Source organism: Scyliorhinus canicula, chromosome 3 (genome assembly GCF_902713615.1).
Source record: "Scyliorhinus canicula chromosome 3, sScyCan1.1, whole genome shotgun sequence".
Lineage (NCBI taxonomy): Eukaryota > Metazoa > Chordata > Chondrichthyes > Carcharhiniformes > Scyliorhinidae > Scyliorhinus > Scyliorhinus canicula.
Window position 1 is genome coordinate 165,291,084 of NC_052148.1, and position 21,990 is coordinate 165,313,073.

General features: G+C 41.7%; 1 protein-coding gene across 1 annotated transcript in view; it reads left to right on the forward strand.

Annotated features, from left to right (window-relative positions):
- wdr1 (WD repeat domain 1) overlaps positions 1–21,990 on the forward strand; it is a 76,550-nt gene that overhangs the window by 14,709 nt on the left and 39,851 nt on the right. The window contains exons 4-8 of the mRNA XM_038791650.1: positions 4,927–5,074; positions 6,881–7,061; positions 18,599–18,676; positions 20,966–21,046; positions 21,454–21,687. Coding sequence (XP_038647578.1) covers positions 4,927–5,074; positions 6,881–7,061; positions 18,599–18,676; positions 20,966–21,046; positions 21,454–21,687 — 722 coding nt within the window. The remainder of the gene's footprint in view (positions 1–4,926; positions 5,075–6,880; positions 7,062–18,598; positions 18,677–20,965; positions 21,047–21,453; positions 21,688–21,990) is intronic.

Genomic DNA, 21,990 nt, shown 5'->3' on the forward strand with positions numbered 1-21,990 from the left:
GACAGCCAGGAAGGGCACTCCTGGGGGACCACAAGCATGCCCCTGGTATGTTTCAATACCAGAAAGCAGTAGAACAGAAGGGTCGGGTACCCAATCATCAGCAACCTAAAGCGAAGGACCCCCCCTCCAAAACCTGTACATATGTTTCTGTGTATTGGCAACGAACTACGTTAACACCCAGCTTGGACAATGTGTAAAAAGTGGGGGGGAAAGGGAGGTGGAGGAGTTGGAACGTGGGAGGGTGTTGGGTATGTTTTGGGGTGTTCGTCCTGAGGGACTGAAGTCCATTGAATTGAAGGCAAATTATCGCCTGTTTAGAAAATGAGTTGAAAGGCAGGAGCTCACGGTATTCACGGTATCACGAACATTCTACTTTGGGCCTCACGGTAGCATGGTGGTTAGCATCAATGCTTCACAGCTCCAGGGTCCCAGGTTCGATTCCCGGCTGGGTCACTGTCTGTGTGGAGTCTGCACGTCCTCCCCGTGTGTGCGTGGGTTTCCTCCGGGTGCTCCGGTTTCCTCCCACAGCCCAAAGATGTGCGGGTTAGGTGGATTGGCCATGCTAAATTGCCCGTAGTGTAAGGTTAATGGGGGGATTGTTGGGTTACGGGTTACGTGGGTTTGAGTAGGGTGATCATTGCTCGGCACAACATCGAGGGCTGAAGGGCCTGTTCTGTGCTGTACTGTTCTAAGTTCTAAGCTAGAGTAGTGATAATCAGCAGCTATTGAATATGGTTAGTGGTATGCCACTTTGTCTGTGTTGGGATCTCAACAATCCACTATATTTGTTAATGACAGGGTAGAAAGCCACATCCTTTTGTCATGAACAAAACTGGATAGGCTTAAATGATAAATAGATTCCATTGTCAGCAAATGTGAGGTTATCCATTGGACAATGAAGGATAGTGCTGGGTAAATGGTGAAAAATAAGAAACAGTGGAGGTCCGAAGAGAAGAAATCACAACATGATCACTAAGATCTAGAAACTTTGTTGGGAAAATAGCACTTCACAAACTGGATTTTAAATTTGGAAGGACATTGCACGACTTGGACCTTTTTTTTTATTTGTTGCAAGAAATTTATTGTTACTCCCAGTCCAAAACCATGTCCTAAAGAAATCAACTGACCAGCACGGTACTTTGGGAACAGCTGTTTGTTTTGTGCAGCAATGACTTTACTTGATTGTGTGTGTGGTAGTTGGGGGGGGTGGGGGGGGGTGGGGGGGGGGGGGGGTGGGGGGGGGGGGGGCAGGTAAATACTTTAAAAAGGCAAAGGCTAGTGACTGAAATCACATGACTGAGGCAAGCTTTGGGTGTTTTTTAATTCTGTCTTTTTTGGGGAATAAGCTGAGAAGGACGGATAATAATCTTTATTAGTGTCACAAGTAAGCTTACATTAAAACTGCAATGAAGTTGCTATGAAAATCCCCTAGTCGCCATACAACGACACCAGTTCGGGTACACTGAGGGAGAATTCACAATGTCTAATTCACCGAACATCAAGTGTTTTGGGACTTGTGGGAGAAAACCGGAGCACCTGGAGGAAACCCACACAGGCACAGGGAGAACATGCAGACTCCGCAAAGACACTGACCCAAGCCGGAATCTAACCCAGGTCTCTGGTGCTGTGAACCAACAGTGCTAACCACTATGCTGCCATGCCATCCCACCACCCTAACTGACTCCTCAAAATGCCATATGTGGTTATCCATCTGTATCTAGAGAATCCTTATTTAATTGTAACTTGTCTATGTTTAGAAACATGCAAAGTTGAGCCAAAAGAATTGATCCAGTAACAAATAGAATTTACAGTCCAGAAAGAGGCCGTTCGGCCCATCAAGTCTGCACCGGCTCTTGGAAAGAACACCCTAACACACCTCCACCCTATCCCCGTAACCCCAACTAACCTTTCTATTTTGGCCACTAAGGGCAATTTAGCATAGCCAATCTACCTAACCTCATCTTTGGATTGTGGGAGGAAACAGGAGCACCCGAAGGAATCCCACGCAGACACTGGGAGAACGTGCAGACTCCGCACAGACAGTGATACAAGCCAGGAATTGCACCTGGGACCCTGGAGCTATGAAGCAACAGTACTAACCACTGTGCTGCCCACAATAATATGTTGTTTGTTGCCTCAGTGTTGTGTTGCACACTTTGGGGAAGTTTTAAGAAGAGATAGATAGTTATACTTCTAGATTACAGTTGGGTGTTGACCAATTCCTGCAACTTATTAAGAAGTTTGTTTTAAAATCAATTGTTCTGAATTTATTGGATGAGGTCTTTTATTCTGGATTCTAGTAGTGAAGGTAAACAATTGGCCATTTTGGTGAGCAAATTTTAAATAAATGGTACGATCCATGGAGTAGTGGGGCTAGATCATTTGTGTACTCCCCCCATTCTAGTCGTAACAATGTCAAAAAGTTATGCAGGCCTTTTATATCAAGAGGACAGTAGAAATCATGCTTTCGCTAAACAAAGCCATGTTTTGGCCAAACATAGAGGACTGAACAGCTCTGGATATCATGTCTTTGTTAGGATATATTGGCCTTTGAGGGAGTGCCGTACAATGTAGATTTATAGAGTATACCTAGACTCCCAAGGGTTAAATTATGAAGAAAGATTGCAAAATATAAGGTTTTATTCCCTCGAATTGAGAAAGTTAATTATTGATTTGCTAGGTTCGGTTCCCCTTATCTACCATTTCTCTTCAATTGGAGAAGGTAGAATTAGAACACGCAATCAAATTGTGAATCAGTCATGATATTGTTGAATGCTGGCATGAGCTCATAACATAAGAATGTAGATTATATGGTCCCTGGAACCTTCCCTACATTCAGTACAATCATGGCTTCTTCCACTCCACTTTACCACCACTCCCATATCCTTTGATTCTCTGAGACATCTAAAATCTGTCTGTCTCAACCTTAAATGTATTCAATGGTGGAGCATCTACAACCCTTAAGATGATGCCGCAAAATATTAGTCTGTGTGTTGACTGTAAATAATACGTCCTTTGGAAATCTGAATAGATTAGTCTCAATTTTTAGATTAGCGCTTTTTCTGAGAATTAACTTTATCTGCAGATTGACTACAAACTCTATTTTTGGCTTTCAAGGCTAGTGTGACTTGTGATAACCAATGGACTACATTTGAATGTCTCAAAAGCTTAGTTTTTATAAGGGTACATATTGTTTTTGGGGATTGCATTGAACTAAAATCCATATGAACATCTGAATTAGGATGGGAATTGGCCAATTGATCCCTTGTGCCGACTCGACCATTGAATAAGATCATAGCTGATCCAATTGTGGTGTCAACCCCACTTTTCATCCTGTCCTATACTCTTTGATTCTTGATTGACAAGGAAGTCCATCTAATTCTGTCTTTAAAATATTAAATAACCTTGCCTCTGCTACTTTCTGGGGGAGAGAGTTACATAGACTTATGACCCTCAGAATTGTTTTTTCTTCAATTCCATCTTAAATGGGAGACCCCTTATTTTTAAACTGTCCCCATGGTTCTAGTCTCTCTCACGAGGCGAAACATCCTTTTTAGCATATGTTTCAATAAGATTGCCTTTCATTATTCTGAACTCCAATGGATACAAGCCCAAATTATCCAACTTCTCCGCTTATGATGACTCATTCCAGGAATGAGTAGAGTGAACCTTCTCTGAACTGCTTCTGAAACAATTATGTAATTAAATAAGGCAACCAAAACTCTACACAGTACACCAGATATGGTTTCACTAATACCCTACGCAACTGCAGCAAAGCATCCCTACTTGTATATTTTGTTCCTCTTGTGAGAACAAACTATAACATTCAATTTGCCTTCTTACTTCTTTGCTGTACCTGTATACTAACTTTTCCTGATTCGTGTACAAAGATGCCCAGATCCTACTAAGGCAGCAATCTGTGCCATTTAAATATTATGGTCCTTTTTTTATTCATGCCAAAGTGGACAAGGGCACATTTTGTACATGTACTCAATTTCCTAAATTTTTGCCACTCCCCTAACCTATATATATCCCTGTGCAGACTGGTTTTATCCTTTTTTCAACTTGCTTCTCTACCTATCTTGATGTCATCAAATTTAGCACCCTTCGATTCGATCCCATCATCCAAGCCATTAATGTAGATTGTAAATAGTTGAGGTCTCGGCATTGATCCCTGCAGCACTCTGTTGCATCGTGCCAAACTGAAAGAGACCCTACTTTATGCTTCCAATTAACTAATCAATAAATCCCCTAAACATGCTAATATGTTATCTCCTACATTGTGGGCTCTTTATTTTGTGGTGTAACCGTTGTTGATGTGTAAAATACCTTCTGGAAATCTCAGTAGGCCACGTCTATAGGTCCCCCTTTATCGACATTGCTTATTACATCCTCAAATAGCTCTAATTATTAATCAAACGCAATTTTCTTTTCACAAAAATAATAGGAATTGGGCAGACACAGATTTTCCTGCAATATTAAATATCAGACGTCCAGTTTCTTCAGGATAATCTTGTTTTGAGCTGGAGTAATATTATGGCAATGAAGTAATTTAATTCTTCCATGGGGTGTGGGTGCTGCAATTCTTAGCACTTGTTGCCCATCCCTATTGACTATGCATTGATTGGTTTGCTCAGCCATTTCAAAGGCAATTGAGAGTCAACCACATTGCTGTAGGTCAGGAGTCATATGAAGGCCAGATCAGGTAAGGATGGCAGATTTCTTTCCCTCAAGGGCATTAGTGAAGCCAGTAGTTTTTTTTTATGACAATAGACAGTTTCATGGTTACCATTTCTGAACGTTAAGAGTTTGAGGGACGTTTTGGCCTACTTGACAATCCACCAGTATTGAAGGGTTTTCTATATTTTTTTTGTTTGGTGTGCTACACATCACCTTAAAGTAAGTTTTTGTTTTGTATTATAACAGATATTTCTGGAAAAATTCGCATTTGGGATACTACCCAGAAGGAACACCTATTGAAGCATGAGTACCAACCCTTTTCAGGAACAATCAAAGATATTTGTTGGTCTGGGGATAGTCAAAAAGTTGCAGTTGTTGGAAAAGGAAAGGAAATGTAAGTCCACAAATTACAGAATAAGGAACAAGTTTAGAAAAAAGAGTGATGAAAACTCGGCAAATTTTTTTTTTTGGATGTGTCTACTTTGTGCTGTATTAGTATACTGCATTATGTTCAGATAGCAAAAGATATCGTGTTTTTTTTTCAAAATAGAGACTTTTACATCCTAAAAATGCTTATCTGCAGAAATACTTGATTCCTGTCTTGAATTCCTCTATCCAAATTGGGATAGTTGCATCTTTTAGAAAGAAACTAAACTGTGAGCACGAAGAGCTTTAAAGTTCTTGTTGTTTTTGAAAACGCTGGACCTTTCCCATTTCTAGCTCCATGACTCGGTGCTAATTTCTTCATATTCATTTCCAAAATGCTGTCGAACATGAATATTTCAGTATTTGCTGTTTATACTTCAGATTTTCAGCATCTGCAATATTTTACCCTTTTATAGTCATCCGGTGATGTATGAAATCCTAGAGTTCTTATTCTATCCAATAGGGTAGCACACTTTAACTCGAGTGCAAGTTAAAACCTGTGGTTTCATTGGTAGAGTTGAAGTTGTTTACATCCTGTGGTCACTGGGAAATCATTTCTAAAGACTGGACCCTTTTTCTTTTTACATAATTAGTCGCTTGGGGGCATCTGAAATTAACTACCCTGTTTCGTTTGAGATTAGCAATCAAAATGTTATTTTGAAGCTAATCTTAATAAGGCATCTCAGAAATTTGCTGTCATTACTTAGGAAAGTATTGCAGGCAGCAGTTAGCAATGCAGCTATATGCGGAGCATCTTCCTTATGGAATTAGCAGCAGTTGCATATGAGACAAGAATGGAAGTGAATTCTATATGGGTGAGTTACTTTGCAGAAAAGATTCATTCTAAGCAACAAATGTAAAGTAGAAACTCTAATTAATTGACTGGCAACGCTTTTAACCCCTACAAAATAGTAAAATTTGTGTTTTTAGCTGTGTGCTGCTATGGGGAAATGGTACACCAAGCCCAGGATACATTCCTTTAAAGAAATAAGTGAAAACTGGATAAAAGTGCAGTCTGAGCTGCCATTGTTGGTCTAATCATTTCTGAACTTGAATAATGCTAGCTAGTGCAAAAAACATCTTGACTCCATCCTTTCACTTTTTTTAAAAATGGCACCCAGTTGGTTGTTGCTAAAGCAGTGTTGGAATCCCAGCAGGTGAGGCAGCATCTGTGGAGTGAGAAAGAGTTTATATTTTGAGCCCAGTATAACTCTTCACCAAAGGGTCATTTTAGACTCTATGTTACACTCTGCTGAACCCTCTGAATTTTTCCAGCACTTACTGTTCTTGGGGTAGTTCCAGTCGTTGTCCCAATGGGTGAAAGTCGCGAGGAGGATGAGGTCACGGTATGCATTCGTGTTATCCAGAAAAATGTTTGTGTCGACTAGGGAACAGTCTATTGTAATTGGGTTGGCGTTAATTAGGAATCTTGTTGTAAAAGATTCTCTGGGGGGAAAAAAATGATCGTTATTTGATAGAACTTCATGCAAAATTTGAGAGTGATGATGTTAAATCTGAATGTAGAGTTGAACAAGCTGGAATTCTTGAGGGGCAAGGACAGGGGTGGCACTGTGGTCAAATGTGGTAAGAATGGAATCCTGGGAATGCCCAGCGTGAGATGAGGGCAGAGGCGAAGAACTGTTACAGAAGCAGCACAGACTTCATTGGGACACTTTGAAGAAAGCTCACAGCACTGTGGAGAAGTAAACCACATGCATTGTATCGTACCTGTTTACATTGAATAAGAGTATTGATTCTGTTTGAATCATTGCAGATATGGAGCAGTCTTCCAGTGGGATACAGGAACTTCTGTTGGCTCGCTTACTGGCCACAGCAAAGTTGTAAACAGCATCGCTTTTAAGCCGAATCGACCTTTCCGAGTTGTGACTGGAAGTGATGATTATAGCTGCGTGTTCTTTGAAGGACTGCCTTTGAAATTCAGCTTTACAATCAATGTAAGTGGCCTATGTTGAAATGTTTTGATGAACAGACCCCGTTTTGAGTTATGCAGTTAAAACTGTGGAGTAACTAAATTATAATCCCATCATACAAAAGTTCACAAATTTTAAGTAGTTTGCAGTTTTACTTTTCTAAATGAGTACATTACATTAGGTTCGTTTAAATTTTCTTGAATTTATGATTTGTCTAGTTTGTGCTTTGCCTATCACACCTGGGGTGATCATATCTGTATATCGACATGAGAAAATTGGCAGATGGTAAGTAAAATCAGAGGATTGATGGAATGGCTCAAAGTTTGAGATTGGAGAAATGGGTTTTGACTCGGAGGGTGCAGGCCCCAGTACTGGGGAACAAGGAGCTGTGCAGTTGGAAATGGCTGCACTTGGACGTCTTTGGGGTCAGTGTCCTGGTGAGTCGTAAAACCAAGGCTGCAGATGGGGCTTTAAACTAAATAGTTAGGGAAGACATGTAAGGGGTAATTTAGAAAGTCAATGAGAAATGACAAGGCAAGAGACAAAAGTAGCAATCCGGTAATAGCCAGAGTGTGACAAAGGGATAGATCATTTACACACGAGCAGCAAATAGGGTCATAGAGAAAAATGATAGACCAGGTTGATAGCTCTTTACCTGACTGCATACAAGGTATTTGTCACCAGATGGATGACTTAACAGTGCAAATGGAAATAAATGAGTGTGATTTGATGGCCATTATGGAGATGTTGTGCAAAGGTAACCAAGAAATAACATGGGGAAGAGGTGACTGGCAGTAGTCAGTTCAGCCCCCAACCAAGACTGTAAAATAGAGTACAATTCAAGAAATGGGGGATTGTATGAAAGGTATTGCAATAATTGTGTATGCAATTTTAATCAGCTTGTAGATTGGACAAATCAAATTGGCAAAGCTAATCTTGAGTTCAGTGTTTTTACGTTAGTTTCTTTGGACGTTATGTTCTGGAACTGACTGGCAGCAGACTATTTTAGTTCTGATGATGGGTAATGAGACCAGATTAATAAATCTCCTAATAAAGGATCCACGAAGCAAGAATCATCATAACATGATTGAATTGCATGAATAGTTTGAGGGTGAGAAACCTGAGCCTTAAAGGCAATTTCAAAGTAATGAAAATAGGGTTGGGAAAAGTGGACTGGCAAAATAGCTTGAAAGATAAAATTGTAGAGAAGCAGAGGCAGTATTTAAGATATTTCATAAACCTCAACAAAGATGCCTTTCATTGAGAGAGACTCAATGAACCATCCTTAACCGGCCAAGGAATTTGTAGCTGATATCAAATTGAAATAAAGTTGCACAATGCTGCAAAAATTAGTGGCACTTCAGAAGCTTGGGAAACTTTTCAAAAACAGCGAAGGATGACTGGGAAAAATAATCAAGAGGGAGAAATTAGAATGAGCGAGTAAGCTAGCAAGAAATAGAAGTTTAAAAAGTCTTACAACAGTAGGTTAAAGTCTAAAGGATTGTTTCAAATCACAAGCTTTCGGAGCACTGCTCCTTCCTCAAAGGCCTGAGGAAGGAGCAGTGACATTCTCATGACAAACCTCCAAGCGCCACCCATCAGCAAGGCTCCAACCCAATGTTCAGGATTGCCGACATAGTCTCAAAAAAGAACCTCCAGACGTTTGCTGGATTTGAGCATGACCAGACTATGTGCACATGATGCGCCGGCCCCTCCGAAACACCGATCACATCTAGCATCCACCCCTTTAGTAAATAGAAAGTAAGGTGTGCTCGGAACACCACTTTCAGCTGGATGAGACTGCCTCGCACAGGTTGAGTTCATATTCCTCACTCCAAACCACCTCCTCCCAAGAGCGGACCCAGCACCTTGGTCCACTTTGCCTTCACACCCTCATCAGAGCGGGTCTCCTCCCCCATCATCTGCCGGTATATATCCAACGTATATATTTGAACTAGAGCATGATAAGATCCTCTCGAGCAAGGCAGAAGATTGCTTGATCGGAAAGGCTAAAAAGTACTTTTAGACCAAGCTGTGCACTTGGAAATGCACAAACCCAATGAGCCCATATTTTTCTTTCAGTTCCCCTAAGCTAGCGAACTAACCTCATTAAAGATAAGTTCCCCACTTTCTTCCCATTGTCATTGTTCAAAATATAATCTATTCTCCCCCCATGATGTTTCCATAAAAGCAATTGTTAGCAGGAGAGGATCACAAAGAAATCACTCAACCTCCAGGGCTGCTGGTCCTTGCAACAAACAGTTTATTTCGCCGGTGGGGAGATGCCATCTGTTAAAGTCCCAGACCGTCTCTGCACCGAACAAAGCAAAACATCTATTCTTATATTTTTCAAAACAGCTACACAGCCCATTTCGGCTGGACCTTGTCCAATAATTTTGCTTATGCGTTACATACATTAGTTTTATATATATATATACAATTAGGTTTGACATTCCGTAAAGTGGGTTGGCCCCTTACTACCCCCTGACTTCATGAAGAAGTCACTCATACTAAGTGTCAAAGTTATGTCTCCTGCCTGCCCCTGGAGACCTTGAGCTGGCGAGGATACATAATGCTCTTTGTCCTGTGGAGCTGTTATCAGTCACTGGTTAAGTCTTCCCATGTCTGTTTCAATCATTCTTACCCCCTGACTAACTCTGCTGTCTGTAATTAAATGATGTTGTTTATACCAGTTTGTAACTTAACCCAGCTAATGATTGTTCAGGAATGTGGCTAGTTCAGCTAAAAGCCATTTTGTGTCTTTTAGTATTGCTGGCTCAGCTAACAGCCATTTTGTGTCCTTTCTGATATTAGTAATTCTTAGTTTATAAAATTACAAGCATTGTTTATACACTATGTATTCCTACAAATTGCCTCTTATACAGGAATCTAAGCCAATGGGCACCTTTTGTCTAACAGTCCTCTTTCTGAATCTGACTTCCACAGCAATTAACGCCTTTGCCATACCCCTTTCGACCAGTGAACTTGGCCGAGAATGATCTAGCCTTGGGTCCAACACTCAATTGTGTTCTCCTCCCTTAATAAGCTGATGGGTTTCCCCAACCTCACCCCGGGCCCTGCTGTCAAATCCTGAATGGAAAACTTGGCTCTCCGAAGCTGCGCCTGATTTTGCTCGTGCACTTGGGTTCCCTGAGGAATGTCTCACTGGCTCCCAATGAGCAGAAACCCAGGTGCTTTTGACTGGCCCTGCACATTCCAGATGACCAGCCTTGTAGGGGTACGCTAGTCAGTCTTTACCAACACAAAATGTCATCGCTTCACTGATGCCAGGCCACAGGCCCATGGGGGTGACTCTTCCCACCTAAATGGTGGAGCAGAGGGAAATATCTGATCACTGTTAAGTTTCCACTTCTTTCCCCCCACCCCGCCTAGATCCATCGGGCTTAATAAAACCAGCTTGATAAGGCATAGTCATAGACCATACAGTGCAGGAGGCGGCTATTCGGCCCATCGAGTCTGCCCCCCCCCCCCCCCCCCCCCCCTCCCCCCCCTCCCCCGGTCGACATTCCAGCAACTACTAAGCTCATAAAGAAAGAAAATCTTTTTATATTAAAAAAAAAAGATCAGGGGAAACAACCCCATCCAAACCATCTCCACCATTAACCCAACTCAACAAAGTGAACATGAACAATGAAAACAGTAAAATATTAACTTTTTTAATACTTAACCTGCATACCTTTGGGTTGTGGAGGTGAAACCCAAGCAGACATGGTGAGAATGTGCAAACTCCACACGGGCAGTGACCCAGGGCCAGGATCATACGCAGGTCCGCAGGCACTGTAAGCAGCAGTGCTAACGACTGCGCTACCGTGCCACCCAACAGTAAAATATTAACATGCCACCTGCCCACATTCCTCAAGCCATGTCAAGATCACTATCTTTGATACAGCCCTCCGCCTGCTCTGAAGTTTCGAAATAGAAATCTTTTGAGTCAAACGTGACCCTTAATTTTGCTGGCACACAAACCCAAATCACACTCTTTTTGATTAAACAGAAGGCCGTCTGTCTTTTCTACAGATCCATGCCAATGTCCTGATAAATCCTACCATGTTGCCATCCCAGTTGATGTAGCGCCCATTCCAGGACCCACTCCTTTCTCTGAAAACTACGAAACCAAATGATCACCGCTTGAGATGGCTTATTTGGTCATGGTTTCTGTCTCAAGGCCCAGTGTGCCCTGTCTAGCTCTGGCGCAGCAAATACCTCCATGACTGCTCATCAATGGGGAAAACTTTGCAGCAAAGTATTTGGTGGGCCTTGCACCCTCAGCTCCCCTGGGGAGACCCATCGGCCTCTGGATCATACGTCTGGATCTATTTTCTAAATCATCCAACTTTGCCTTGAAGCCCTATCTTCGGCAATCACCATTTCGACCTCCCAAGGATGTAAGTCTGTCTTCGTGCTTGGATAAGGCCTCCTACACATTCTTCAATTTTTCCTACTGCTTCAATTGTTTTGCTCAGTTGCTCCCTTTCTGAGCCCAATGCTTCCTCCATGGCTTTAAATGAAGCCTTCAATCCCTGACCAATTTTTTTGAAGCTTTCGTCCATTTCTCCACCAAATTTCTTTAATTCTCTGGCTACCACCCCTGTCCTGTCAAGGGTGATGGCCATAGCTGCTTTCTTCGCCATCTTTGATGCCTCCTGGATCGGGCTCATCGTTTGTAACTTTACCCTTCCACCCCTCTTCGATGTCACTTTCAACATCGCACTCTTTGCGGTCAATTTCATTGCTGAGTAAGTCTGGGATTTTTTAATTCTTCCGATCGGGCGGAGAAGCCCATAGTGCAGAAACCTGTGTGGGAGTAACCCAAGATGCCACTGTTACTTCATGCTGCTGCAGCGGAAGCCTGGGAAATATGTTTTCAGGGTTTTTTATACTTTGTCTTTTTCCCATTTTTTTTTTTTCATTCTGGGCAGAGGCCTGCCCTGCGAGCTGAAGAATTAGCCAATGGGCGCGAAGTAATGGGGGTAGCTGCAGCTCGTTATATTACTTACATTTTTGATAATGAGCTTAGTGTTTTTGTTTTGTTTTGGGCGAGGGTTTGTAAAAGTAGGGTTTAGTGTTTCTGCTCGCCTTACTGTTGTTTTATGTACATTTGGGTGTAGTGTTGTGTGGGAGCGGGGAGAGGGGGTGTGGGGCAGGGATAGTACCTGAAGGTGACTACAGATTTTGTTTTGTCTTTCTGGTGGGTTTGGTGGGCATCTTGGGTGGGCTTGGTGCCAGTATACTGAAGTAATTGTTTAATGGCCCCTCTTGGTGGAAATGGCTGACTCTGGCTTGAGGTGGGGTTGGAGGCCTGCAATTTGGTTGGTCACCTGGAATGTAGGGAGTTGAATGGTCCAGTAAAAAGGTAGAGGATATTTGCTCCTGAGTACTGATGTGTTTCTGCAGGAGACTCCTTTTGTGGGTAAGGGACCAGACAAGGTTGCGGAAGGGTTGGATGGGTCAGTATTTCACTCTGGCTTTGACGGTAGGGCCTGGCGGGGACAGAAATTCTGATCAATAAAAGGCTTCCATTTTTGGCCACTATTATATTGACGGATTGTAATCGAAGGTATGTGATTGTCAGTGGGCCCTTAGTGGGCACCCCAGTGGTCCTCGTTAATGCCTATGTGCCGAAGTTGCTAGCCTCCATTCCTGATTTGGATTCGCATCAGCTAATCATGGAGAGGACTGAAATTGTATTCTAGATCTGAGATTGGACCAATCCAGGCCCAAATCTCTAACACCATTAGGCGTGACTTTCATGGAGCAGATAGGGGTGGTGGGACGGTTGTGATTTTCTTTATTTTTCCATGTCCCAAAAAAAAAGGACTGGTATGGCTCAGTGGGCTACACAGTTGGTTTGTGATGCAGAACAAGGCCAGCATCATGGGTTCAATTCCTGGACCAGCTTACCCGAACAGGTGCCAGAATGTGGCGACGAGGGACTTTCCACAGTAATTTCATACTTGTGACAATAAAAGGTTATTGAGGGGCTGGTTTAGCACAGTGGGCTAAACAGCTGGCTTGTAATGCAGAACAAGACCAGCAGTGCAGGTTCAATTCCTGTACCAGCCTCCCCGAACAAACACCGGAATATGGTGACTAGGGGCTTTTCACAGTAACTTAATTGAAGCCTATTTGTGACAACAATTTATTAATAATAAATAATATGTCCATCAGGCTTACTCAGTATGGACATTTTTGTGGTTGTTCGGGCCTCCTCCCATGACTGAAGTGGGCGGGGTATTCAGTGATTGTGATTTCGGATCATATCCCACATTTTGTGGATTTGATGTGAGTCACATCCGTCGTAATGCCCGCCATGATGATTGGATGCGGCGTTGTTGGTGGACAAAAGATTTTGTGAACGCACATCCTCTGCCATTGGGGAATATATTAAATTCAATAAGAGTGAGTCAATCTTACCTTCTGTGTTGTGGGAAGTTCTTAAGGTTGTCATCAGGGAGGTGACATTTTCCTACAGAGCACATATTGAATGGTCTGCAAGGATGGGGCAGCAGAGGCTGGTGGACTCTATCCTGGAGATGGACCATCAATACTCACTTGCCCCTACCCCAGAGTTGCTAGTGAGCAGGAAAAAGTTGCAGACACAATTTGAATTACTATCATCAGGTAAGGCGGTGCACCGGCAGCGATGTTCGAGGAGGGCTTTTTATGAACCATGGGAGAATGCCAGTCGCCTTTTATGCCATCAGCTGAGGTGGCACTGCTGCTTCCTGAGAGGTTGTGCAGATAAGAGACTTGGTGGCAGCTTGGTTTCCACCCCACCTAAGGTCAATGTGGCTTTTGAAACACACTTCTATCGGGATCTCTATAGGTCGTAACCCCCGGAGGAGAATTTGATCATGGCTTGAGTTTTTGGATGGGTTTATCATTCCCAGTGGCGGAGAGTGGGGAGGAGTTGGAATCCTTATTGGGCCCTTAGCGAATTATGAAATTCATTGAGTTAATGCAGATGGATAAAGCTCCCAGCCCTCCATGGATTCCGTATTGAGTTTTATAATTTTTCAGGGCAGTTGGTTCCTTTTAATATTAGATATGTTCAATGACTCCTTGTGCTGGGTTTGTTGCCTATTGCAGAGGCCTCCAGCTCTCTGATCGTGTGGCATGTGGACTGTTTCAAACCAACTCGCTTTTGAATACAGATGCTAAATTGCTTTCAAAAGTGCTTGCACAGTGGTTGGAGCCTTGCCTCCCAGAGCTAATCTCAGGTGACCAGGCAGGCTTCGTCAAGAGTTGGCAATCGTTGGCCAAATATGTTGGCTGTCGAATATTATCCTTTCCACCTCTCAAGTGCCCGAATTGGAAGTGAGTGTTACCATAGATACGGCAAAAGCATTTGATAGGATGGAGTGGGATGCCTCTTTGAGATTCTTGGGAGGTTTGGTTTTGGGAAAAAGTTAATATCCTGGATTTGTGTACTGTATAGGGCTCCCACTGCTAATGTTTGCACAAGTGCCTTGTGCTTGGGTTATTTCCTGCTGGATAGGGGTACAAGACAGGGCTTTCCATTGGCTCAACTTCTATTTGCTTTAATAATTGAACCGCTGGCCATAGCGTTAAGATCTTCCGGTTAGTGGAGGGGGATAAATCGGGGAGGGAGCATAGTGTCCTTGTATGCAAATAATCATCTTTATGTTACAGACTCTGTTTCCACTATAGATGAGATAATGAAGCTACTGAGGAGTTTTGGCTCCTTTTCTGGGTAGATGAGCAAATACTTTCCGGTTAACTGCCCAGGGAACGGCCTATCTGGGGACATGGTATGCCTGGCCAGACCTAACTTTCATTATCTTCGCTCCATAAATTAAATGATGCTAGTCTGACAAATGGGGTCAAATCTGACTTGCAGAAGTACGATAACCTCCCCTGTCCTTGGCTGGCATGGTTTGGACTATGAAAAATAAATAAAAATTTTGTGAGGACATTGATTTTAAGTGTCTCCCCACTTTTCTCCCCAAAGCCGCCTTTCTCAGAGTTAAACTAATGTCCTCTTTTATTTGGTGGGCAAGACCCCAAGAATCCCCAGGGCATTCCTCCATAGAGATAGATATGTGGTTTAGCTTTACCCAATTTGTTGTTTTATTATTGGACTGTCAATATTGAGAAATAAGGTGATCAGAGTTCAATGTGGGAGAAAATAAAAACGTGTTCTTGTAGAGGCTCTAGTTTGAGAGCTTTAGTAACTGCTTCACTTCCGTTCTCTCAAGATTTTCAAATCCGGTAGTGGAGTCCACCCTGAGAATCTAGAAGCGCTTCAGACAGCATTTTAAATTTGGTTCCATATTGTTGTTGACCCTTATTTGCAGTAATCATCTCTTTGTGCCAGCGGGTTTAGACTCTACATTTAGGTTATGGGAGGGGAAGGGTTTGGAGAGGTTTGGGGACCTGTTCGTGAAGGGTGAGTTTGCCAGCTTTGAGGCGATGTCGGAGAAATTTTAACTTCCAAGGCAATTTGTTTAGATATTTCCAGATTTATGATAGTTTTTGCATACGGCTTTTCCTTCTTTTCCCTTTGGTACCACCGAGGATTTTGTCTTTGGTCATGTCTGGTGGAGGTGTATTTCTATCAGTGGAGTTGGCTTCATTGAATGAGGTGAAGGGGAAATGGGAGGGTGATAGGTCCTATTCTGGATGCGGAGGTGAGGAGGAGCCAGGCTCTTTGTGAGTTCAACTCCACGTCCCATGGAACTCTGCTTAGTTTGAACCAGTTCAAGGTGGTGCACAGAGTCATCAGACCAAGGCGCAAATTAGTGTGTTTTTTGCGGGTGGACGACCGGTGTGAACGATGTTCTCTGGGGCCAGTGAACATACTCTCCTGGTCTAGTCATGTCCCAAGTTATTGAGCTTTTGGATCTCTTTCAACACCATTTCAGAGATTCCTAAAGTCGAACAGGAGCCTTGTCTGCTAGTAGCTGTTTTTGGGGTGTCGCTCTCGCCGGTGCTGCAGACGGGCATGAAGGCAGATGTCCTTGCCTTTGCCTCGTTAATAATCCGGAGACAGGTTCTGCTTAGGTTACTTATTAGGGGGGGCGGTAGAAAAGTTATACCTCAGACGGCAGCCATTTATTTCCTTTTTAAAAGAGTCAGTCACTTGTTAAGGGGGTTTTAGTTTAATGTTAGGGGTTTAACTCTTTATTGTTGATTGTGCTATTTTTATATTGTAACTTGAAGCATCTGTTTTATTGTCATTTTGTTATAATGAAAATGTTCAATTAAAAATAAATAAAAATAGGGGCAGCAGGGTAGCATGGTGGTTAGCATAAATGCTTCACAGCTCCAGGGTCCCAGGTTCGATTCCCGGCTGGGTCACTGTCTGTGTGGAGTCTGCACGTCCTCCCCCTGTGTGCGTGGGTTTCCTCCGGGTGCTCCGGTTTCCTCCCACAGTCCAAAGATGTGCGGGTTAGGTGGATTGGCCATGCTAAATTGCCCGTAGTGTCCTAATAAAAGTAAGGTTAATGGGGGGTTGTTGTGTTACAGGTGTAGGGTGCATACGTGGGTTTGAGTAGGGTGATCATGGCTCGGCACAACATTGAGGGCCGAAGGGCCTGTTCTGTGCTGTACTGTTCTATGTTCTATGTTCTAAAACTAGCAATAACCTGAATGCCATGCTGAATTGCCCCTTAAGAGTCCCAAAAAAGTTAGATTGGGTTACGCAGATAGGGTTGAAGCCTGGGCTATTGGGGTGCAGACTTGATGGGCCAAAAGGCCTCCTCCTGTACTGTAAATTCTATGATAACCTTCCAAGCAACCAATTCTCATAAAATAAAGCCTCACATTGGAATATTCTGTTGAATATTTTTGCAGTAAGTTGGTATAAATTGCTATTTTCCAACAATTTATTTTTAAAAAATACATTTAATCTGTGCAGAAAATGATAATTTGAAATTTTTCCGTCATATTTCAAATTAATTTATGCAAAAACATTTGTACTTGAGCAGTATGCCACTGAATTTGGTAAACAAGCTGGAAATGAATTTACTATTTTGCTGTCCCTATTCTAAATAGTTTGCTCCTGGGTATATTAACCAGCCTTCCTGGAAAGGAGTTATTTGCCTATTTTTACCTGTACTTTGAGCATTTAACATTAAGGAAACTGTCAGGTAATAGGAATATTTAAATTTGTCTTGATTTTAAAAATTGATTAAATAAGAATCCATAACTTATGTGCTTTAGTTGTGTGGGGGCAAGTCAGTGCTGATGGTAATTATAGAATACAGTAATGAGCTTGGTGATATCACCTCTGACTGAATCATGACGTTGGATGAGTCAGGAAGGTATTTTTGTTTAAATATTTGAATTTTGTTGAGCGACACAAACTATCGCCTGTTGTAAAAATCCATCTGGTTCACTAATGTATTTTAGGGAAGAAAATCTGCTGTTCTTACCTGATATGGCCTACATGTGACTCCAGACACATAGCAATGTGGGTGACTCCAAGCTGCCTTTTAAAACGGCCTGGTAAACCCCACAGTTCAAGGGCAGCTGGGAATGGACAACAAATGCTGGCACCTCCAATGATGCTCAGATATCATCAATTTTTTTTTTTTAAACTCTTACACAAAGGGTGGTAGAAGTTTGGAATTCTTCCACAAATGGCAATTGATAGTCGATCAGTTCATTTTAAATTGAAGATTGATAGGTTGTTAGCTCACAGTATTAAGGCATACAGGGCAAAGGTGGGTACATGGAGTTGGGTCACAGATCAGTCGTGGTCTCCTTAAATGGCAGAACAGGTTTAAGTGGCTTACGCATCAAATATCCCAATGATCTTCTTGTTAGCCTCCACCTCAAACCTTCAGTAAACCTATTTCCTTCAAAGCTCTATGTTCAAACTTTACCAAACCCCATTCACCCATTACCCATGTGCTTGCTGACCTACCCTACATTAGCTCCCAGTTGGATTCAGTGGAGGTTCTTTGTGATGGAGTTATTCAGCTTATTTTTCTTCGGGAATGGAGCATACCTGTGCACTTTTTCATTAGATAGGTGCCAGTGTTGTAGCTGTCCTGGAACAGTCTTATTGAAATTCAGCCAGCTATGAAACACAAATCTTCAACACTCCACTTTTTAACGTCATTTGAATTGGCTGAGCACTCGCGGTAATGATGGGAACTTTGAGAAGAGACAGAATAGAATCATCAACTCAGCACTTGGCTCAAGGCGTTCACAACATTTCAACCATGTTTCTTGGAATAATTATTGGCAGCCCACCATATGTTGTTTGCCATGTGGATAGGGTAGTTTCCATGAAGATTTTCCTTTTAGTCAATGTTTAGTTGAGTTTATTTGTCTCAGGACATTAGTTGGGCTTTTTTTCCCTATTTCATTCATAATAATAAAGGTACTTAAAGGAAATTAGTTATTCACAATGAGGTTTACTGTCTGTTTTGTGGCAGGTATGAGCTATTGTCAAATTTATGTGTGGCCTTTGTTCTACTTTAATATTTAAAATCTCAACTAGAAAAGAATTGTCTTATCTCGTACCTATGAAATACATTTTCTAGACTGGTTTCTCTCTCTCTTCTCAGAACCATTCAAGGTTTGTTAACTGTGTGCGATATTCTCCTGATGGGACCATGTTTGCTTCAGCTGGTGCAGATGGGCAGGTAAAATTAAACTAAATTATTCTAGAGTACAGTATCTCATTTCCAAGTTTGTAAGTGCTCACTGCTTACGTTTCTTCAGGGTGAAAATTTCAGTGCTATGAACTCTGTCTCAACATGTAATTAGATCCGTTTGATCTTCCTGAATTTGCATGTTGGCAGAAGAGCAAAGCTGGTTTTCTTTCTTGCTGATGGTAATTTAAAAAAATTCCGATAGTGATCCAGTATGTACCTTTTTTTGCAGGGGCAATATTTAATCTATTAGCAGTCACAATTTGCTTCAGTGGCATTTCCAAAGGGTGGCAAGCTGGTCTAATTACCATACGGCATTGGGATCTGTTTCTTTAGTTTTTTTTAAATGTTTTTTATTGAGTTTTCATATTTTATATTGAACAAATAACAAATTATTAGAGAGAGAAAAAAAAACACGCAAAAATTAACATTTATGTTTATAGGTAAGCATCTTCATAATAACAACTGTGGCCACCCCCTTTAGCCGGCATACATATTTTACATTCCCCAATATGGCCGAGGCACATGTTTATAGGCATTTATTTACAGTATGGTTTTGGGCCTTAGCTAGCCATCAAACCCCCATAACGAACCCGTAGCCCTCTTTCCCCCCCCCCCCCCCCCCCCCCCCCCCCCACATTCCCGTCCTTTTCCCCCGATTCTTGGCCACCCGACTATTCTTCCTCTTGTACGTTGGCCACAAACAGGTCCCGGAACAATTGCATGATTGGCTCCCACGTTCTGTGGAAGCCGTCGTCCGGCCCTCTGATGGCGAATTTGATTTTCTCCATTTGGAGAGATTCCGAGAGGTCGGACAGCCAGTCTGCAGCTCTGGGCGGTGCTGCTGACCGCCAGCCAAACCGGATTCTACGGCGGGCGATCAGGGAGGCAAAGGCAAGGGTGTCCGCCCTCCTCCCCAGGAATAGATCTGGCTGGTCTGAAACCCCGAAGACTGCCACTATCGGGCATGGCTCCACCCTCACCCCCACCACTTTGGACATAGCCTCGAAGAAGGCTGTCCAGTGTTTCTTTAGTTTTAATGAAATCTTAGAAACGGCTACTGTGAATGTTAAATTATTTATCCCAATTCATGTCTTCAGAGAAGTGTCTTGTCTTTCCTCTGTACGGTGTGAACAACCTAGAAGGGGAAAAAGACATGCGTTCAGTTATGCAGATGACAGGGCTTGCAAATTGGTGCCTACAAGGATTTAAATGCCCTGCATTGAGTATAGTAAGTGTAAACATGCATATAGAAATATGACAGATATTTTAAGATGTGTTCACTGTTCAGTGCATAATTACTTTAACAGTTATACTGTGTATGCCTGCCAATAAATATTACTCAGCTGGCTCTTGATGGGGTATACTTTTCTTGCTCTTCCGTATACAAAAGTATTGTTAACATTAACTGAAAATGTGTCCTGTGAAATGCCACATTTTAAGCATAAAACTTGCAAATGTTGGCAAAAGTATCTTGTCAAACCATAATCATTGATCCTGATTGTCAACAAAAATAAATATTTAACTACCATCTCGAAGAAAGCAACAAATAAAGCTGGAAATAACCAAGAGACACGAGACAACATTTAGGCTTAAATTTAATACAATCCAAATCTGTTAAATAATTTTAAACAGTTACGAGCTAATATTCTGTCTCATCCTATAGATATGTAAATATACTTCCCAGCCCTTTATTTAAACATAAGATGGACACAGTATGTCAATTTATGGGCCCAAAATCTGTGCATGGCTGCCGCCATGTTTGTCCTCACTATTTTAAAAAGTGCCTGATGGCTACCTGAATTTGGCATTTGGATCAATTTACATACGCAAAGGTTCTGTGTCTGCTTCAGTTCCCTTTTGTGTGTGGAAAAACGAGGCCCTGCAGTTTTGATTAGTTTGTCTGGTTAATAACTGTTGGAGGCAAGGCTGCTGAATGAATGTTAGGGAAAGTTGTGATTTCAGGAGTCATTCAACATTTTAACATAAGATTTGGAATAATGGGCAGCTTTGAACACTGGATGATACAAAATATAATTCCATTATAACAAACAGGATTTTCTGTTTGTGGGGGAGGTGTTAAATATATTTTTATGTTATAAATGTTTCTTTCATTGTTGTATTTATAATAGTCAGTCAGTGCATGCATCTTATTTGGGAATCTCAACATGCAAATGCAATTTGGAGATTCTTGCAAAAATTCAAAACCTGATTTCAAGTTTTTCCTTGTACTTCTCTCCATTTTAAGTACTAATTAATTTGCGAATTTTTTCAAAATAGATTTTTATCTATGATGGGAAGACTGGGAGTCAGATATGTGCTCTTGGAGGTGACAGTGCCCACAGTGGAGGTGTATATGCTGTAAGTTTGTTTCAAGGCCCACCAGTCTGTTACATTAGGCTTAAAATGAACTTGTAAACATTTACTACAAAGCTAATGTTTGTTACTTTGTATAACTTTGAAATTCAGCTTAGCTTGGGAACTGAAAGACAAATATAATTTTTTTTTATTATCCCTCTTTCCATTGCTAATTTGATAACATTCTGGTGTATCATCTAACTATTGTATTTTTGTTCATCTTGGTTTTTTTAAAAAAAAGAAATACATTGAAGCTGTTGTTGTCATGGAGAAATCTTGATTAACTTCAGTGTACAGTTTGAAACTTGTATATACATGTTGACTTGGTTGTAATTTAGCAACTATTTTAAGCTGACAGCCAGTTAACGTTGAAACCCCATATTTTATTTTTTGTCATTTATCTTCCATAGGTTAGTTGGAGTCCCGAGAGTAAGCACCTACTTTCTGCTTCTGGTGATAAAACTGTTAAACTATGGGATGTTGAAGCCAACTCTGCAGTGACAACATTCAATTTGGGGTCTGATGTACTGGACCAACAATTAGGCTGCTTGTGGCAGAATAATCATTTGATGAGCGTTTCACTTTCTGGCTATATCAACTATTTGGATAAAGCAAATCCCAGCAAGCCTCTCCGTGTTCTCAAGGTATTGAAATTGCTGTATTCATGTGTTTGCCCCAAACACTGACATCTATAGTGCTGGATGTTCTGAAAGGGGTTAGTTCAGAGGTGCTAAACTGTTTTTATTGTTGCCCTTCTCTGAACAATTCAATAAATCACCATTAAAGCAACTGTAAACAATTACATAGCATACAAACTTATTACATGAAAAGCTGTGTACTTATTTTGCTGTAATTAGAATTATATTTTCCTTACAAATTTACCATTTTTACGCCAGAGGTTCTTTTTCTGAATTGAAATGGAATACTTTTCATGGCAATATTACCTA